This window comes from Enoplosus armatus, chromosome 9 (assembly GCF_043641665.1).
Source record: "Enoplosus armatus isolate fEnoArm2 chromosome 9, fEnoArm2.hap1, whole genome shotgun sequence".
NCBI classification, from domain to species: domain Eukaryota; kingdom Metazoa; phylum Chordata; class Actinopteri; order Centrarchiformes; family Enoplosidae; genus Enoplosus; species Enoplosus armatus.
The window spans coordinates 832,525-849,922 of NC_092188.1; the positions used below are offsets into that span (position 1 = coordinate 832,525).

General features: G+C 40.3%; 1 protein-coding gene across 1 annotated transcript in view; it reads right to left on the minus strand.

The window, feature by feature from the left end:
* Window positions 1–1,608: 1,608 nt before the first annotated feature.
* nek11 (NIMA-related kinase 11) overlaps window positions 1,609–17,398 on the minus strand; it is a 41,826-nt gene continuing 26,036 nt past the window's right edge. Inside the window, exons 12-15 of the mRNA XM_070911953.1 lie at window positions 16,229–16,347; window positions 9,047–9,107; window positions 6,062–6,155; window positions 1,609–1,908 (exon numbers count right to left, since the gene is read on the minus strand). Of these exons, the coding sequence (XP_070768054.1) occupies window positions 1,701–1,908; window positions 6,062–6,155; window positions 9,047–9,107; window positions 16,229–16,347 (482 nt within the window). The 3' untranslated portion in view covers window positions 1,609–1,700. The remainder of the gene's footprint in view (window positions 1,909–6,061; window positions 6,156–9,046; window positions 9,108–16,228; window positions 16,348–17,398) is intronic.

The window sequence follows — 17,398 nt, forward strand, 5'->3', positions numbered from 1 at the left end:
GGGGGCACGAACTCAAGAGTTTCTCAAGAGTTTCTCAAGAAATATCAATAATATCACCAACGTATATCAAATTATTCATCGTCCTTCGTCTGTTTGATGGAGATTTCAAATCACACGAGATGGTTTCAGGGTCTGAGTTAACTTCTCTCCTGCGATGATCTCTTCTTTTCAAACCTCTTCACATCAGAGACGTCTCATTAGCATTGACCGACTTCCATCTTATTACATTTGAATCGTGCTGCAGTTGCCTGACACAGTTTAACAGCTAAATATTCTAATATTATATATACATATATATATATATATATATATATATGTATATATAAGAGGACAAAAAGCAACCAGAAGAACATATTGTCAGTTTGTAATGAACAAAAAGAAGGTGAAGTGAACGTCTTGTTCCTTCCTCCTCTTCCTCGTACAGACCTTCAGTCATACAGAACTGCAAAAAATAAAGAAAACAAGCCGGGACATGTGCTCATGAGAGGAAGGTCACATCCTCCTCTTCGCTGTTTCCAGCTCTTCACTTTGAGTCACAGCTTCATTTATTCACCGAGTCTGTTTCTGGTTTCATCCACGAACAACTTTCACTCTCAGACAGTGGGAGACTCTTTTTGTCATTTATGTCACTAAATGACAGACAGGATGCAGTTTCATGGTCGCTGTCAGCTGCTGACGAAGTGAAGGCGGAATATTTAACAGGCCGACTGACGGTTTCACTGTAAGAAACCGGATTTGTCTGGAACATCAGACCAAACAAAGATGCTGACACGGATTTCGCTCTGAGCCCCCGCAACCTGTTGGAGAGGCACCACAACTGTCACCTGCAGCCTGTTTCACGTCTGTAAACTGTGATTGATCTCAGCAGGAAGCGTCATCACCCTGTCAGGAATCAGGCAGGTTCTGCTTCACACTCAATTCAATAGAAACGCCTGTTCAACAACACACTGAACAAAAGGAGCCAAAACGAATGGAAAACTTCACCTTTGGCCTTATTTCCTGTGAATTGAATCACTGCCTTTCTGCTGCTGATTTCTTTTTAACCAATTATGAACGGTCAGGTGGTAAATGCCTAATCTGTCCCTTATCAGTCAAACTGAGGGCTCATTAAGCCCACTGAGATCCACTTGTGTAAAATGTCTACATCTTGAAAATCGAATAATTTCAAGACGAACAAAAGACACCTCGATGATACTTTGATAAAAACCGTATCAGAGCCTGAGAGAAAGCCTGCAGGTGGGCTGGACTGCCCCCCCCCCCCTGCATTATTTCAGGTAAAAAAACATCACAGTTTTACTTTCAGTTGATTTTTCTTCTAACAAGACGACAGAACTGAGCCTCAAGAGCTGTTTGTGGTAAAGATGATGTTAGAGTTTGTGTTCCTGCTGCAGTTTTAAGGAGGCCTCATGACCCCTGGTGGTTCCTGACTCTGATGATCTCGTGGTGAATATAAAGCCCTTCGGGGGACCCTGATCTGAGCTCTCGGTTTTTGTTTGCTGACCTACTTTTTTACTTCTTCTTCTTTGTTCAGTTTGCATTTAAACAAGCACAGCAGACGAATCACTGTCTGCAATATTCAGAACTTGTACTAGAATAAATGTGGCAGTATCACAGTATCACTGGTATTTATTACATTTTACTGATGTTACAGCTCATAGTTCACGTGTGATACAACTAATCTGGTTGTTGCTGCCAAACAGTCAGACAGGTGGTCTGTCCTCCTGCAGCTGTCTCACTCTCTGTAGCTCTTCTTCGTAGAATAGCAGCTGGTCCACCTGGAAACCATCATCAGGTTTGTCCTCCAGGTGTTTCAGAGTCTTCGTCACGCCGTCATCACGCCGTCTGGCCTCCTTCAGGTCCTCATACAGCCTCTGGAAGACGTCTGAACCCAGACGGCTGCAGACAGACCTGCAGGGAGGACACGCTCAGGTGTTAATCAACATAACGTATATAAACATACTGCAGGTATGAAGAGAGTTATTATTATATTCAACATCACTGCTGTGATGTCCTTTCAGGACAATCAGAGTTAAAATCTACAAACTGAGCATTGCCACATATTTTTACATAAAATCAGGCCTTAAAATAAGCTGTAAAATGTGGCACTTTGTCTCAGAAGTGTTGAGACGTCCAGGAGACATCACAGAGACTGATGGACTGAATCAACACACAGACTCTCAGATGGATTCACAGCAGCAGGTCGTCTGGTCTATGTGTGTTTTATCATGTGACCTGCTGTTTCTGTACACACTGAATCTGAGTGATGACAATATCTGTGTGTGTGTGTGTGTTTCTATACCAGACTACTGACTTAACAAATCACGACGTCAACACTAAACCCTATTTTAACCTTAAACAAAGTCTGAACCCACAAACAGCCCATGTCCCCCCAGTTAGGGTAATAATCAAGGACCTCACATGGATAGAAAGACATAAAATTGTTTGTGTGTGTGTGTGTGTTTCCTCCCTGTCGTTAACATGACAGTTCAAATCAACAGTTTTGACCTGCTGAATATCTGAAGATGTTTGGGCTGTTTGACTCCATATCACCTCCACCCCCTCCTCCTCCTCCTCCTCCTGGGGGAGGTGTTATGACTGACAGGGTGGAGCTCAGTCCATCAGACAGCAGCTCTCAGGTCAGCTGACGGCTGTCTCTGTTGCTCACGTCAGCCAAAAGAAATACTTACACCTGCTGACGTCTGAGAGTGCTGAAGCTGTAGAGGTGTATGTAACTGTGTTTGTGGGTCAAATGTGGTAAAAATACAAATACGAATGCCCCTCCCCCACAGACAGCTGTTAGAGTGGAGGGTGGAGAGAAACAAGTTTACAATTGTGTCTGATAGCAGGCGTGTTTCGTAGATTAAGAGGATTATATTGTAGGTAAAGTTTGTTTACTGTCATGGAACAGGCAGTAAAACGTCTCGTTGTGTTTGAATCATATTTCAAATATTCAAATGTTTTATCTAATTGTAAAGTTGCTGTCAGGTGAGGCTGCTGGGAACAAAAAGCTAATCTGAGACGAGACAAACTTTCTGTATTAACACCATCGGAACAAAGACCGGCGATTTATTGATTCCAAACGTTCCGGCTCTGATCGAAGGATTAACGTCTGAAACAAAACGATATTCAAGAAAGAAAAAAATGATTCTTAGATGCATTTTGAACAATTCAGCATCGATGCACAAACCTGAATTGAAACGTTCTGACAGCTACGTTTAAAAAGTGTGGTGAGGTGACACTTTGTAGGAGGAGTCAGGAGATCCGCTCACGATGTGTAGTGAACCAGTGAGCTGTGCACTAAACAACAAACACATACTTCTACTTCCTGCTGACTACCGGCTTGTTTTGTCCAACATCCACAGGATCGTGGTGGTGACGCAGTCATTTGTTGGCCCCGCCCATTTTTTCCTTCCCTCCATTTCCTGTTTTGTCTCTGAGCAGATCGAAGTCTCGGCCCCGATTGGTTCACACACCTCTGTGAAAGTTTAAATCAATGCTGGTGATTTTGTTTTGCTGTAACGAGTAATCACATACATGTATGTACTGTATGAACTCCATACGTACGGACACATACATGTACGTACTGTATGAACTCCATACATACGGACACAGACAGATTAGGTTCACATGACGGATATATTCTGTTTGTCATGTGAAGTAAAGGAATGCTTCATTCTTAATTATGTCTGTTATTCTATAGTCAGATCAAACAAGAAGCACAGCTCCTGTTTCTAATCAAAGTTTATTACTTCTCAGTTAATGACGGCTAATGTATGAACAGATTTTCAGTCTAATGTCAGCAACAATAAAGCTGCTCGTGTTTCCGTCACGGCGAGACTTTGTTCGTCTTTTCCTCCACAGCTTTAAACGTCCCAACAGATGATCATTTTCAATAAAAAATATCATCTCTTGAGGCTCTGAAATCAGAACACCAGAGAGAACATGAAGGAACATGAAGGAACATGAAGGAACCCAACAGACAACAGCAGCTGAAGCTAAACACTAAACTGTCCTTCTCAGACCTCCTCCTCCTCCTCCTCCTCCTCCCCCTCCTCTGTGTGTTTTATGAGGAGCTGACAGCCTTTAATTCCCACACGGAGCAGCTGTGTGTGTGTGTGTGTGTGTGTGTGTGTGTGTGTGTGTGTGTGTGCACCTGATGTTGTTGCCATGGTGACAAACTGACCCTAGGAGGAGGGGAGCACCAGGTTCTCAGCTTCATCAACCCCTGCCACCTGACCAATCAGATGACTCGACCTTCCACCATCAGCCAATCAGAGGAGAGCAGCAGGTTTAAATTTCCCCTCAGCAATAATTACTCTTCACTTTCAGTCACAGCTTCATGTCCGTCAGCATTTATTCACTCATTCTGTTTCTGGTTTGATCCACAAACAACTTTATGGGGTGTTTTATGTGCAAATTAAAAATGTGAATAAAAACAGGTGGATGGAAACACACTAAATGAGTCCATCTCTCAGTCCTGTCTCACTTCCTGTCTCACTTCCTGTCTGTGTCTCTCAGCTCTTAGCCCATTGGTTCCTACTGAAGACGTCAATCTTTAAAAACTTTAAAAAGGCTCAGTCGTTTCCTCCAAACTAACAGCAGGAAATAGTGCATCTGTTGGGGACTATTTTCAGCGGCGGATGAATCCACATGTGGAGCTCTGGTGAGTGTTTGTGGCAGCAGGACGGTGTGTGTGTGAGTCCAGATAAACTGCAGTGTGTGTGTTCATGGTGATGAAGGAACACAGTGAGGCTCACTGATGGGATTATTAATAATAATAATACTAATAAGATATATCAGGCTGTGATACACACACAACTCTGTTAGAAACATCCACTGCTGCTCTGAGTCTGAACATGAAGGATTTGCCGCAGGACGGTTTGTGGATCCATCTGCAGCTTTAGTTTGAAGAATGTTCTTCAGGTGATCTCACACTGTGGTCAAACTGCATGAACCTTCCCTCATTAGACAAATCATCCCCCACCTGTTTCAGCAGGTGAGATCTAATCAGAGAGGGGGGGGGGGGGGGGGGGCGCACAGAGAGAACGTTTGATGGATTTTGGTTTCTATAAATTTCTTCTGTATCCAACTTTTCTGTGTTTGTGTGTGTCTTACACTTCATTCCAATTTGCCCAAATGTTTGTTGTCATGTTAAATTGTCTCTGTTGTTTTTTGGAGTGAAGAAGTTATTATAAGATCTTTGTTTTTTATTGTTGTGTTTGTTTTTATTCTGGTTTCTTTCATTTTAATCTGCACAAACAAACTGAATCTGGTTCATAGCACGCTCTGATCCACACGGCAACATGCTGCAGCTTCAGGCAAGATGTTTGTCTGGAATAATTGGATTATTCGCAGAGAGACAGCTCTGAGCTGATACCTCAAACCAAAAGGAAACTTGCAGAGGAGAAGTGAGCGCTGCGCAAAGTCAGGGTCAAAGTTAAGGTCAGAAATGCAGCTGTCGCCCTCCTTGTGCTACATCTACATTTTATAACTGTATTTTACATTAAATAACATGTTATGAAAGAAGAAATGTATAAAAACTGTATAAAAACAGAATAACAAAACGAAAATGCAAGAAGAATGCAACTCTTTAGCTACTCTAAATATAAGTAAACTCTATATAAACTCCATGTAAAACATCACTGACATGATACAGGTACATGAGGACTGCTTACAACTGTGTCATGCAGGAAACATGATCATATTTTCTATCAACATAATGAGGAAATGTTCTGTAGTAACGTAGAGCTTCATTCACGACGTTGCCTCTGTGCAGTGATGGTGTTTGTCACCACAACAGGATTTGGAAAACAATAATTTAACAGTATATGAAGAAAATATTAGGAGACAAGGCTACTTAATCCTGAATGAGCAGGACCAGAGAGCAGACTCATCACTGTGAGCTGCTGGGGTTTTACTGCCTTGCTCAAGAGAAGGAAGGAAAATATTCAAACTACGCCGACTGCATTGATACTCTGACACATTAGAGTTGTCATGGTGTTCAACTCCAATAACAGAAGTACATCAGGTGTAATAAACCCCCCCCCCCCCCCAGACTCACTCTCTCAGGTGTTGGATTCTGGTCTCCAGTAGGCTGCTGTTGATCGTCGGAGGCCCCTGAGGGCTCTGAGGGGCCTCAGGCTCTGCTGGGTCTCCTGGTTTACAGACAGAAACAACAGAATGAAGAATGACGAACAGAATGATATTACAAAGCATCACACATTTTATTTAAAATCCTGTATTTTCAGCTGTATCTCTGTGGTCTCTGCCGTCCCTCTTCATAGAGGTCTGTGGAGGTGATCTGATGGGATTATTAATACTTTATTAATTATTAATTATTTACTATTATTCTTCAGATGTGATGTCTTAGTTAAATACATTTCAAGTCTCCACAGGTTAGGAGTCTTCCCGATCTTTGAATCTTAACGAGGCTGCTGATTATAAGAAACTCTGAGCTGTAACGAGCTCGGAATGCTAACGAGCTCGGAATGTTAACGAGCTCGGAATGTTAACGAGCTGATGACCTCACAGAGAAAACAGCTCTTTAAAGCTACAGTCCAGGAAAACGAAATGCTCGTGTACATGTACACTTCACTGACACTTCAACTGCTTTCAACAATTACTTCAACTGACAGCTCAACCTATTTTAGATCTTACACTTCATCACCCATTGTCATGTTAGCACCTTCCCACTGCTTTTATCTCGTCAACTGACAATTCAGTTGCTTTCATCTCTTACTCTTTGACCAGTATTTCTTACTTTCATCTCTTTCTTGAACTGACGCTTCAACTGCTTTCAGTATTTGCACATCAGCTGACATTTCAACTCCATTCATCTTTTACTCTTCAATTGACATTTCAACTGCTTTCACTGCTTCCATCATCATGAAAAATCGGATCCAGAAATCTGCAGAGCTACAGTCCGAAGTGTTGGACCGACAGACAGGCTGACCTTATCACCACTAACAGGACTAGAAATAAGCCCTGAAGACAAATGAATAAAACAGAGTAAACATGAAGACAGACAGCTGTTGTAACCATAACAACCAGCATGTGTGAACACTAGTGTGTACATACATAGAACCACTGTGCATTCATGAATAAATACAAATAAACATGCGCTGGTGTTTCAAATGAAAAGCCTGGTAGTGTGTGTCGGTTTGTGTGTTTCCGTTGAAAATATTTACATCAACTTGTAATTTAATTGTCTTCAACATTTTCAATCTCATATCTAATTTAAAAAGACTACAAAACTGACACAGAGCAATTTGAATGAATTTAAATGTTAGCAGTTTTTTATTCTGATGCCAAAACATTTCAAATGTGCCGCTTTGATTTGCATCTAAATGACACATTTCCATTAAACTAGAATAAATCAACTGTATGTTTTCTCTTCACAGAGCTACAACAAGTCAAGCAGAATAATAATAGTTTCTCCAACAGCGGCTTCGACCTCACCGACAGAGAGATCCAGGTCTTTATTTCTAATTTCCTCTTTTTCATAGTTTTATGTTTTAGTAAGAAACCTCCTTGTTCCTCCAGCACTTCATGTTTATCTGTTAAATTCAGTTTAATTTGGGTATTAACTACTGATTATCTACAATCAATTAATCTACCATTTCATCAATTATTTGATTCATTGTTTGGTCTTCAATTTGGTCTTCGTGAGATTCAGTTTACTGTGAAAATCGGAGACAGAATTTTTTTTTTTATTCTTGATAAATAACTTTAACGATGAATTGATCACAGTTATAAAACTGTACCTGATTATTTCACAGTACATTAACATGTTTCATAAAATAATACTAACATGTCCACATGTACAAAGTACTTCCACAATGTCGCCAACCAAAACTGAAGGAAAAAAAGATGTTTAAAAAGAGAAGAAGAAGAAGACTCTCCTACATGTTAAATGGATCCTTTAAGCCTTCTGGTGAAGCTGTTCAGGATCATTTTATAGTTTTTAACTGTTTGTGTAAAGAAGCAGCAGAGGAAGTCGGAGGACGAACGAAGTTTCATCTCCGGCTGAGCTGTTCAGGGTCTTTCTGTTCTGAGGTCAGTGGAGCGAGACGAGCAGGTTTCACAGCAGAGGACAGATTGTGACTGAACCAAGTCAACAGGAACTGACGACTGAGAGGAGGACGAATACGCTCAGTAAGTGGAGGCAAAAAAAAGGAAAGGACGGAGGGAGGAGAATGTGATGAAGAAGAGGAGAGAAGGAAATGACTGCAGGGATAAACATCCAGTCATTAACATTTGTCTGGACAGGAAGGACAGACTTATTAACTGCACCATGCTGCTGGGGAGGGATCTGACCTTGAACGCTGTATTTCTACTGTTCACAATCGTCACAACAAAACTTAAAGTAATTGATCCCGCGATGACTTTCAGAGCTGTAAAATCCCGTCTCTGTGTGGGAGTTTGGTTTCTGATTGACCTTCAAACTGTGTGTGTGTGTGTGTGTGTGTGTGTGTGTGTGTGTGTGTGTGTGAGAGTGTGTGTGTGTGTGTGTGTGTGTCTGTGTGTGTGTGTGTGTGTGTGTGTGTGTGTGAGAGTGTGTGTGTGTGTGTCTGTGTGTGTGTGTGTGAGTGTGTGTGTGTGTGTGTGTGTGTGTGTGTGTGTGTGTGTGTGAGTGTGTGTGTGTGTGTGTGAGTGTGTGTGTGTGTGTGTGTGTTTGCCCCTTTAGATTCAATTTCAAATCTTTGCTTCACTTTCAAATGAAAGTTATGTTTTAATGTCAGCCGTCTGCACATTCAGTAATAATTGATGTTTATTTCAGTTTGTTGCTTTGCATCAACACTGAGCTGAATATTGAACATCAGCTGATTTGTTCCAACAATAAATAATTTGCTTTAACTGGAAAAGAAAAGTAAAATGAGTTTAAATGCAAAACAGTAAGAAATAACTGAGTATCATATTATTTCTCAGTGTATTTAAGTTCATTCTGAGTACAAAGTACTATGTTCATGTACCCAGTGTGTACAGTATATACATTGTGAATATACCCTGTGCATATGTACTTTAATGTGTATGTGTTCAAACTCACCACTCAGCTCCTCTTCCAGAACTTTCTGCATGTGCTTCATCATGGACTCCAGCTCACTGACCTGAGGACAGAAATCACCACAAACATCACATCCTGAGAAAAAACTATTTATGACATTAACCTCTATAATGACAGTAATGTAATACTTTATTGGATAACACTGAAGGTGCTGAGTTGTTTAGTAATCAAAGAAACAAACATCTTTCCCAACCCTAAATCATGTTTTTTAATTGCCAAAGTTTAAGCTTATGCAGATGATAGGATCTTGTGTACACATGACTCTTCTCCAAGTCAAACCATGTTTAGATTACTGCCTTTACGTTCTTCAGACATCAAACCTGACGGTACTGAAGCCTGAGACTGGAACAACTGGCACAGAATCTGAAGGTAAAAATGGGTCTTTTTATCAGAACAAAGCATGTTCTTCCCTGGAGATCGACAGATCGAGCATCATGCTTCACTAAAGAGATGCCCTGTACTCTCACGCTGCTCATTCCACCTTAAAACAACTCAATGCACTGTGTTTCATTACAGGAGAGAAATATCACACTCATCACTGTTTACGCTCACCAAATGCAAAGCCATGAGTTTATACGGTGCACACAGCCTGTGCACCGTATAAATGTGTCAGTTTGATTTCACACATTCATTCTGTAAAACAAACAGAGCGAAGAAGCAGAGAGTTCATGTCTGTAGGACGTTAATCCAGTTTCATTTGATTCACAGTCCAATTAAAGTTGATTTAGACATTTAAACTGCAGTCAAACACTCATTAAGGTCGCTGCTTCAGAGTAAATCATGTGGAGGACATGTAGATGTGATAACGACACAAACACACAGCTTTTCTGTTTCCAACAGTATTTTCTCACACACAGCTTCACTGTCACCAACTGACCAACACCAGAACAGACTTGGTCCAATTAGTCATCACAGCAGAATCATATTTGTAATCAGCTCATCAATGGTGGAGTGTTTGTTACTGAGTGATCTAGGACAGGTTTATTTGGGAAAATGACTTTTGATACTGAGGAAAACATTTCAAACATCTGAAGTTATTTAAGATGTATTTAATATATATTTAATATATACCACTATCATCAGAAACGGTTTCACTGATTCTGACTGTAGATGTTCGACATCAGTGTGTTTGATTAGACTGAGCTGCGACTCTGAGAAGAGGGGGTGCCACCAATTTGTATATTTCATTGTTCATCTCAAATTAATTAAAACCAGGATGAAAGGAAAAGTGTATTTGTGTTCTAACTGAAAGACACTCAGCATGTTTCAGTTTGCACATAAAGAAACTTGAAAAACTGGAAATTTGAAAGATTTGTGTGGATGAAACCAGAAACAGACTTGATGAAGAACATGAAGCTGTGACTCAAAGTGAAGGGCTGAAAACAGTGATGAGGAGGCTGTAACCTTCCTCACATGAACACATGAGACTAACACAAATGTCATGTTTCCATCATGTTCTCCACATGGTTCTCCACATGGTTCTCCATCGTTTGAGCTTCGACTGGAGCTCTTTAATGATGTCATCTTGTTGTGTCCTCTTCTTCTTCTGCGATTGTTTAATGGCAGCGACTGGAGAATTAGCTCCACCAGCTGTTTATTAGCTCCACCAGCTGTTCATTAGCTCCACCAGCTGTTTATCAACCAGTGGACCCATGTTCACACAGCAGCAGTGGATGAAACAAGCAGCAGGTCACGTTTTATTTTCATGAGGTTCTGGAAATTTGGTTCAGATTTATGCTACATTTGGAAGGAAACTCAACTATTGTGTTGTTGATGACATGACACTGACAAATAAACAAAAATATTATTAAATGATTTGGGAATATAAAGGACACATTCCTCAGGCCACTGCTGGGAATCATCAATCCAACCATGTGTGCTTTCACTGTATAGCCCTGACAGTACAACACATCCATCAGCCTGCAGATTGATCTATAACTGATATGAATAATGAATTCACATTTAAACATGACTGAATTCAAGAATCTGATTCAACATATATCAACTCCTGAGTTCACTTCCTGTTGTGAGACACAAAAGGAGATGGAGGGATTTCACCCTGCTGCTGCTCACACTGAGACTCACCCAGCTCTCTGTATCAATCTGCTGCTCGACGTCCTCACAGCTACTGAGCAAACAATAAATATCGTTTTTCATTATCTATGACAATAAACTCTCCTGCTCTTCTTCATTGTTACCGTCAGCTCTCCAGACAGTAATCACTGAGAGGGAAGTCAAACTGATGTGTTTCTGTTCATCATTCAGGAACATTTATGGCTTTCATTTCTGTTGATATGAAACACAGACGGAGTTGGACGGAAGTCATCTGTCACATCCCAGAAGCTGTGGGCCGACACTGCTCAGATCATGAAACGTCCCGATCCTGATCCTGACCTCCAGAGGATGGACCAGTTAGATGTTAATGAACCAATGGGTCTAGTGCCACCCTGAGGACAAACTTTACATTTTCAGCTGTTTTGTATCTTGTTCCAGTTTAATACAACACCCAAATAGGCAAACTATGAAACGGCTAACGTGTCTCTTATTGAATCGTCTGTTTGTTATCACTCTTTTTTTAATTAGCACACTTCTTATTTTCAGTTGGCCCTGACAAAGATGAAACCAACTGTAACTAATCAAAGGTTTAATATGTTGAATCAGCCAGAATAACTGAACACACGTGAAGGGCCTTTAAAAGATGTCCAACATTTTGGAAAACACTATCAATATGAACAATAGCTAGACGCAGTGACTTCCCAATGTCTTGTTGTCAGGAAGTGTTGAAGTGCTGGGTGGATGGATACATGATTGCTAGTCAAAAAATAGTTCCAGCACATAACTCCCCCTAAAACCACAATCTATGGTTTGTACATTTCTGTTTGTGTTAAACAAAACGAGATGCATCATGTTGAGTGAGCTTTAGAGGTTTGGACAGAGAGGTTATTATCATTCTTTGTTCACACAGTGGCTGTAATGAACACTGCAGCCTGTAGGGGGCGCTAACAGGAGTTTAGACTAGTAGTTTGGTTAATCTCAGTTTTTAAAATGTTCCCCTGTGGCTTTTTCTAAACCAAGTTTTGATACAAGCCAGTAATGACTCAAATATGAGACCAACAGTCTGAACAGACGTCTGGTCTGAACGGACCTCCTGCTTCCTACATGTGTGAGAGTCGGTTTGACTTCATGGACATGAAGGAGTTTTTGCTCAGCTGTGGACGTCTGAGGACAGACGGTCAGTAGGAGGTGAGACGGTGAAGGAAACCCAGACAGCTGCTGTACTAACACACAGTCACAGATCAGATGTGAGTCTGAACGGCCTCGTCTTTCTTAAAGTTACATCATATTCTGCATTTCACACTTTATGTCTGATAACCGACGTTCAGCACCAACTGCATTTACTCAAGTATTATTTTGAGGTACTTTATACTTCTACTCCACCACATCTCAGAGGTAAATATTGTGCTTTTCACTTCACTACATTTAACTGATAACTTTAGTTACTTTGCAGATTCTCATTAATAATACAAAATATAACCAACAAATAAATTCTGATGTATTATTATAGATTAAGATAAAACTTTATTGAACCCTTGAATATGTACAAGCTACCCAGCTGTACATAAAATAGCTGAAATGAGCTCCACCTTCACCAGCTGCAACATCCAAGTGACACATTAATGCATCAATAATCATAATCTAATAATATAATATATTTTATTCTGAAATGGGCCATTCTGCTTAAGGAGTACTTTTGGTACTTTAAGTATGTTTTGATGCTAATACTTTTGTACTTTTACTTGCAGGACTTTTACTTGCAACAGAGTATTTTACCCTGTACTATTGCTAGTCTGGTTGGTTCTGTTGTTGTGCATAATTTGGTCCAATGACATGACGCAAATGTTAAATAAAAGAGGCCCTAGAATTGAGCCTTGGGGAACTCCACACATTTGTTAAAAGTATTACAAACCAAGTGACACAGAAAACATGGTTCCAGGTTGTATTATTACAGAACTGGAGTACTGCTTGGTCTCTGGGTGTATAATGGCGTGTGTAGTCTTTACTTTATAGGAACATGGAGGTTACTTAAAAGCACATACATGATGCACAGAGGATGGTACATGGGGTTGTGGTTCAATTCAGCAGCATAGACAGAAAGGTGCAGAAACACACAGCAGACAAGCACTGTGTCAATAAAAACCAGAAGTATTTAAAAAAAAAAACAATATACAAATAATAAATACAGATGTAAAAAATATGGGGAACAAAATAACCAGAGCCTAACATTGCCGTTGATGACATGCCTGAATATTGCATAGATAAATAATCTTTAATCGTCCAATATCAAGATTCCATTATCTATCTGTTTATCCTTCGAGGGTCGAGGGGGGCTGGAGCTGATCCCAGCTGTTGATATCAGCAGTAATAGAGCCACATTTCCTCTCCACAACCATCCAGAGCTGAAGTCTCTGTGTTGGAGGCTTTTATCTCCTGGTCTCTCTCTGTCTCAGCTCCACTAATTATCCTGTTTCGCTCCATTTCTTTTCTTCTTCTCTCCTGTTTTTTTCTGCCATCACTATCAGCAGTGACAAATAGATTTAATCTCTCAGCCTCCCACTTTCTCTGAAGCCTGAAACACAAAGAGGCTGCTGGCCTCCACAAACTGTCTCTCTCTGTCTGTCTCTCTGTCTCTGTCTCTGTCTCTCTCTCTCTCTGTCTGTCTCTCTGTCTCTGTCTCTCTCTGTCTGTCTCTCTCTCTCTGTCTGTCCATCTGTCTCTCTCTCTCTGTAGACAGTATATTGGACTCGTCGCTTCGGTCTGGTGTTGTAAATTGGATGCAGAGCTGCTATTTACCAGAAAATTAGATCTGTCTCGTCCTTTTGCTGTGGGCCTCGAAAAGTGTGTGTGTGTGTGTGTTTGTGTTTGTGTTTGTGTGTGTGTGTGTGTGTGTGTGTGCTGGATCAGGCCCACAGAATCTGCAAAAATGGATCTCCATAAAGTGAAAAACTGGCATTTTTCTGTTGTCTGTCTGGTACCTGTTAGCTTTAGCCTCAGTCTGTTAGCATGATGTCATCACCTGGCACCTGTTAGCTTTAGCCTCAGTTTAAATTTAGTTTTATTTCAGTAATGAATGTATCGCTCTTTTAATCACACCTATTATTATTATTGAGCTCTTTAATGAATCCCTGATGTCCTATTGTACTGAGTACTGGTGTCCCACTTTATCGCGTCCCCCTGGTGTCCCACTGTACTGAGTCTTCCAGGTTTCCCACTGCACTGTGTCCCCCTGGTGTCCCACTGTACTCTGTCCCCCTGGTGTCCCACTGTACTGCGTCCCCCTGGTGTCCTGAGTTTAGAGTCCAGAGTTCAAATTTCCAGGTTTGAACTCCCTCAAAGTTCAAATTTGAGAAATTCTGTAAACAGCCACCAAAAGTTTAAAACTCTGTTTGTGCAGACTTTATTTCCCTCTTAATCCCTCGTTCCTTTAGTGTGATGTTTGTTGTTTTTCCCTCTAAATGTTTAAACTATTGGATTTTACTTTTTCACACAATAATCTTATCTGCTGAGAGGCAGCTTTGTGCATCAATGAGCTGGAGAAAAGGCACAAATGCTCTTATTGGATTATTTTCTTTAACAGCGAATAAGCTGCTAATAATGTGCATCTTAGTTAACAGCAGGTCAGAATACCCTGTCCTTGTGACTGTGTGTGTGTTTATGTGTGTGTGTTTAAGCCTCTAATTAGAGGACTTATGGGGCTCAGCTCAGTGTGTGAGAATCATATTATGATAATTTGAACACAAACGTCACATTAAAACACATGAAACCAGCAGCTGAAATCAAAGCTGCTTCTCAGCCTCCACCTACAAAATCCCCACTGTGTTTCATGCTAATCCATGCTAATGCTAACGCACACATTATACTCTGCTGCCCTAATTAGGGCGCGGTACATAATAATATTTGGCCTTTTCAGCACTGGATAATAATGAGGATGAGCTGAGTATAAACACAGAAACAACACTGATCTCAGTGTCTTTTCTCCGCTCACATCATGATTATTATATTTTTGGTCAACTCTTTTTTTCAATTGATTTTATATAAAACCATGATTTAATGATGGATATAACAATCCAATCAGAGCAGACACAGTTAGTTGATTAATCAAGTATCTCTGTGCCATATTGTATAATATTTCGTTTTAGATTCAGCTTCACTCAATTTTTACTGCAGTAAAAGTACTAATATCACACTGAAAATACTCAGTTACAATAAAAGTTAATAATGTTCCTGCAGTAAAAGTCTGTGAGTATAATCAGTAAACTGTCCTTAAAGTATTCCAGCAGTCAGATGTCCTCCTGTGTCTGTCCCCCTGTGTCTGTCCTCCTGTGTCTGTCCTGTTATAGATTCTGTCATTAGAGGATTATTCCTCCTCATTAATGTGAAGCAGGATGTTACTGTTGGAGTTGAGGTGGAGCTCATTCTGAACTATCAGCTAATGATTATTAGTTCACTGTGGATGAATCAGCTGATTATTTTCTCCATTAATGGATCGATTGTTTGGTTTCTTAACATTCTGAAAACAGTGTTGGGTAGTTTCATCTATAAGTTATCTATGAGTTATAAACTCTTCATATGATTTGTACATATAATTTGTAAAGTAAATACAGTTGTCAAATAAACATAGTGGAGTAAAAGTATAAAGTAACATAAAATGAAAATACTCAATTGAAGTACAAGTACCTCAAAAAAGTAAGTACTACTGAGTAAGTGTACTTAGTTACATTCCACCAGTGTTACCTGGAATTAATTACGAAACAAATGTTCCTCCTCTTTGGCGTCCCCAAAATACTCCGTGGAGTTTTTTCCGCTGGTTTTAACAGATCTATTTCCAGTGTTTTTCACTTGTATTTTATGTCCCCACACAGCTGACAGAAGACTTACAATAACTGAGGTTCTGCTGTGATGATCTGTTCATAACTGAGGAGAAACGTCCACACATGAGTTAAACACCCGAGTCTCTCAAAGGTAAATCCTTCTGTTTGGATTATTTTCTGATTGTCACATTTTCATTATTATTCAAAACAAACACTGACACCATTATTAATAATGATGTCCTGGACAAAATGTGTGAAAATAAATCTTGTTTGACAGACAGACAGACAGACTCACCTGTGGGTCAGACAGGAAAAGTGTCTCTGCAGGTGTTTCTGTCTCTTCGTCCTCTGAACAAGAATCAAATCCGTCCTGGTTGTAATAAACTTCTGCAGCCTGAGGGTCCTCTGGGATATCTGAACACACACACACACACACACACACACACACGAACAGCAACAGTTGGTTTAGCAGCTAAAACAATCTTCAGGTTAGCTGATGGTTTACTTTGCTAACTTGTTAACTAGGTTATCTTTGTCCCTCTTTGTTTTCTGGGCTACATGTAAATCCGGGCCGGTCCTCCTCCAGTCCAGAAGGAGGTGCTGATGGGCCTGAAGCTGTTTGATAACTGACAAAAACACCAGAAATGACAACAATAACAGTTTAGCTAGCCAACTAGCTAACTATCCATAAGCTAACAAATGAAGCGTATTTATGAGAAACAAGCAAGACAAAAGTTTTATCACCTTCACAGCTTCAATTCACACCGCTCTGTCACATATCATTCAGTGATTGAACTGATCAGGGATCAGATAATTTGATCCTATGTGTTGAAATGGCTGCAGCTGTTTGCTTTGATATGACAATATGAAAATGCAGTTTTCAGTCCAGTGCTTCTTGGATGGGTTTACACTTCGATTGAGATCAGATCTGATCTGACGCATGAAGAGACTCAGTGTAAATCAAACAAAATTGGTCCTGCAGGTTTGTTTGACTAAGAACAAAGTCAAAAAAATTAAACTTTAATTTCAGCTCTCTTTCACACACAAACTGATCCATTGTTGTCTTTTAAATCTGGTCCTGTTCTTGTTCACACTGACTTTTTACAAACCTTAAGTAACAAGTCATATGCAGCTTATTGATTGGATGGTTTTTAAAGTTAAATGCTTCTTATAAAGTAAGAAACTGTGTAAAAATAAAGCGCTGAAGAACAGAAAGGACTCCCTGAGTCTTCAGTCCTGATGGATTTAATTTGTCAGTTTTAACAGGCACTCTGTCGGGATAATTATTCCTGCTAACGAGCTCTGAGAGGTTTAAAGATGGAGGATGTTTAATTCATGATGTGGCTCTCTGAGGTCTGACAGTCTCTTCCTCCCCTGTCAGCCAATCACACGGCTGGGATCAGACAACGGGCGGGGCTCTGGGAGCAGACGTGAGGGGAATTCATAGCTAAATAAAACTGAACAA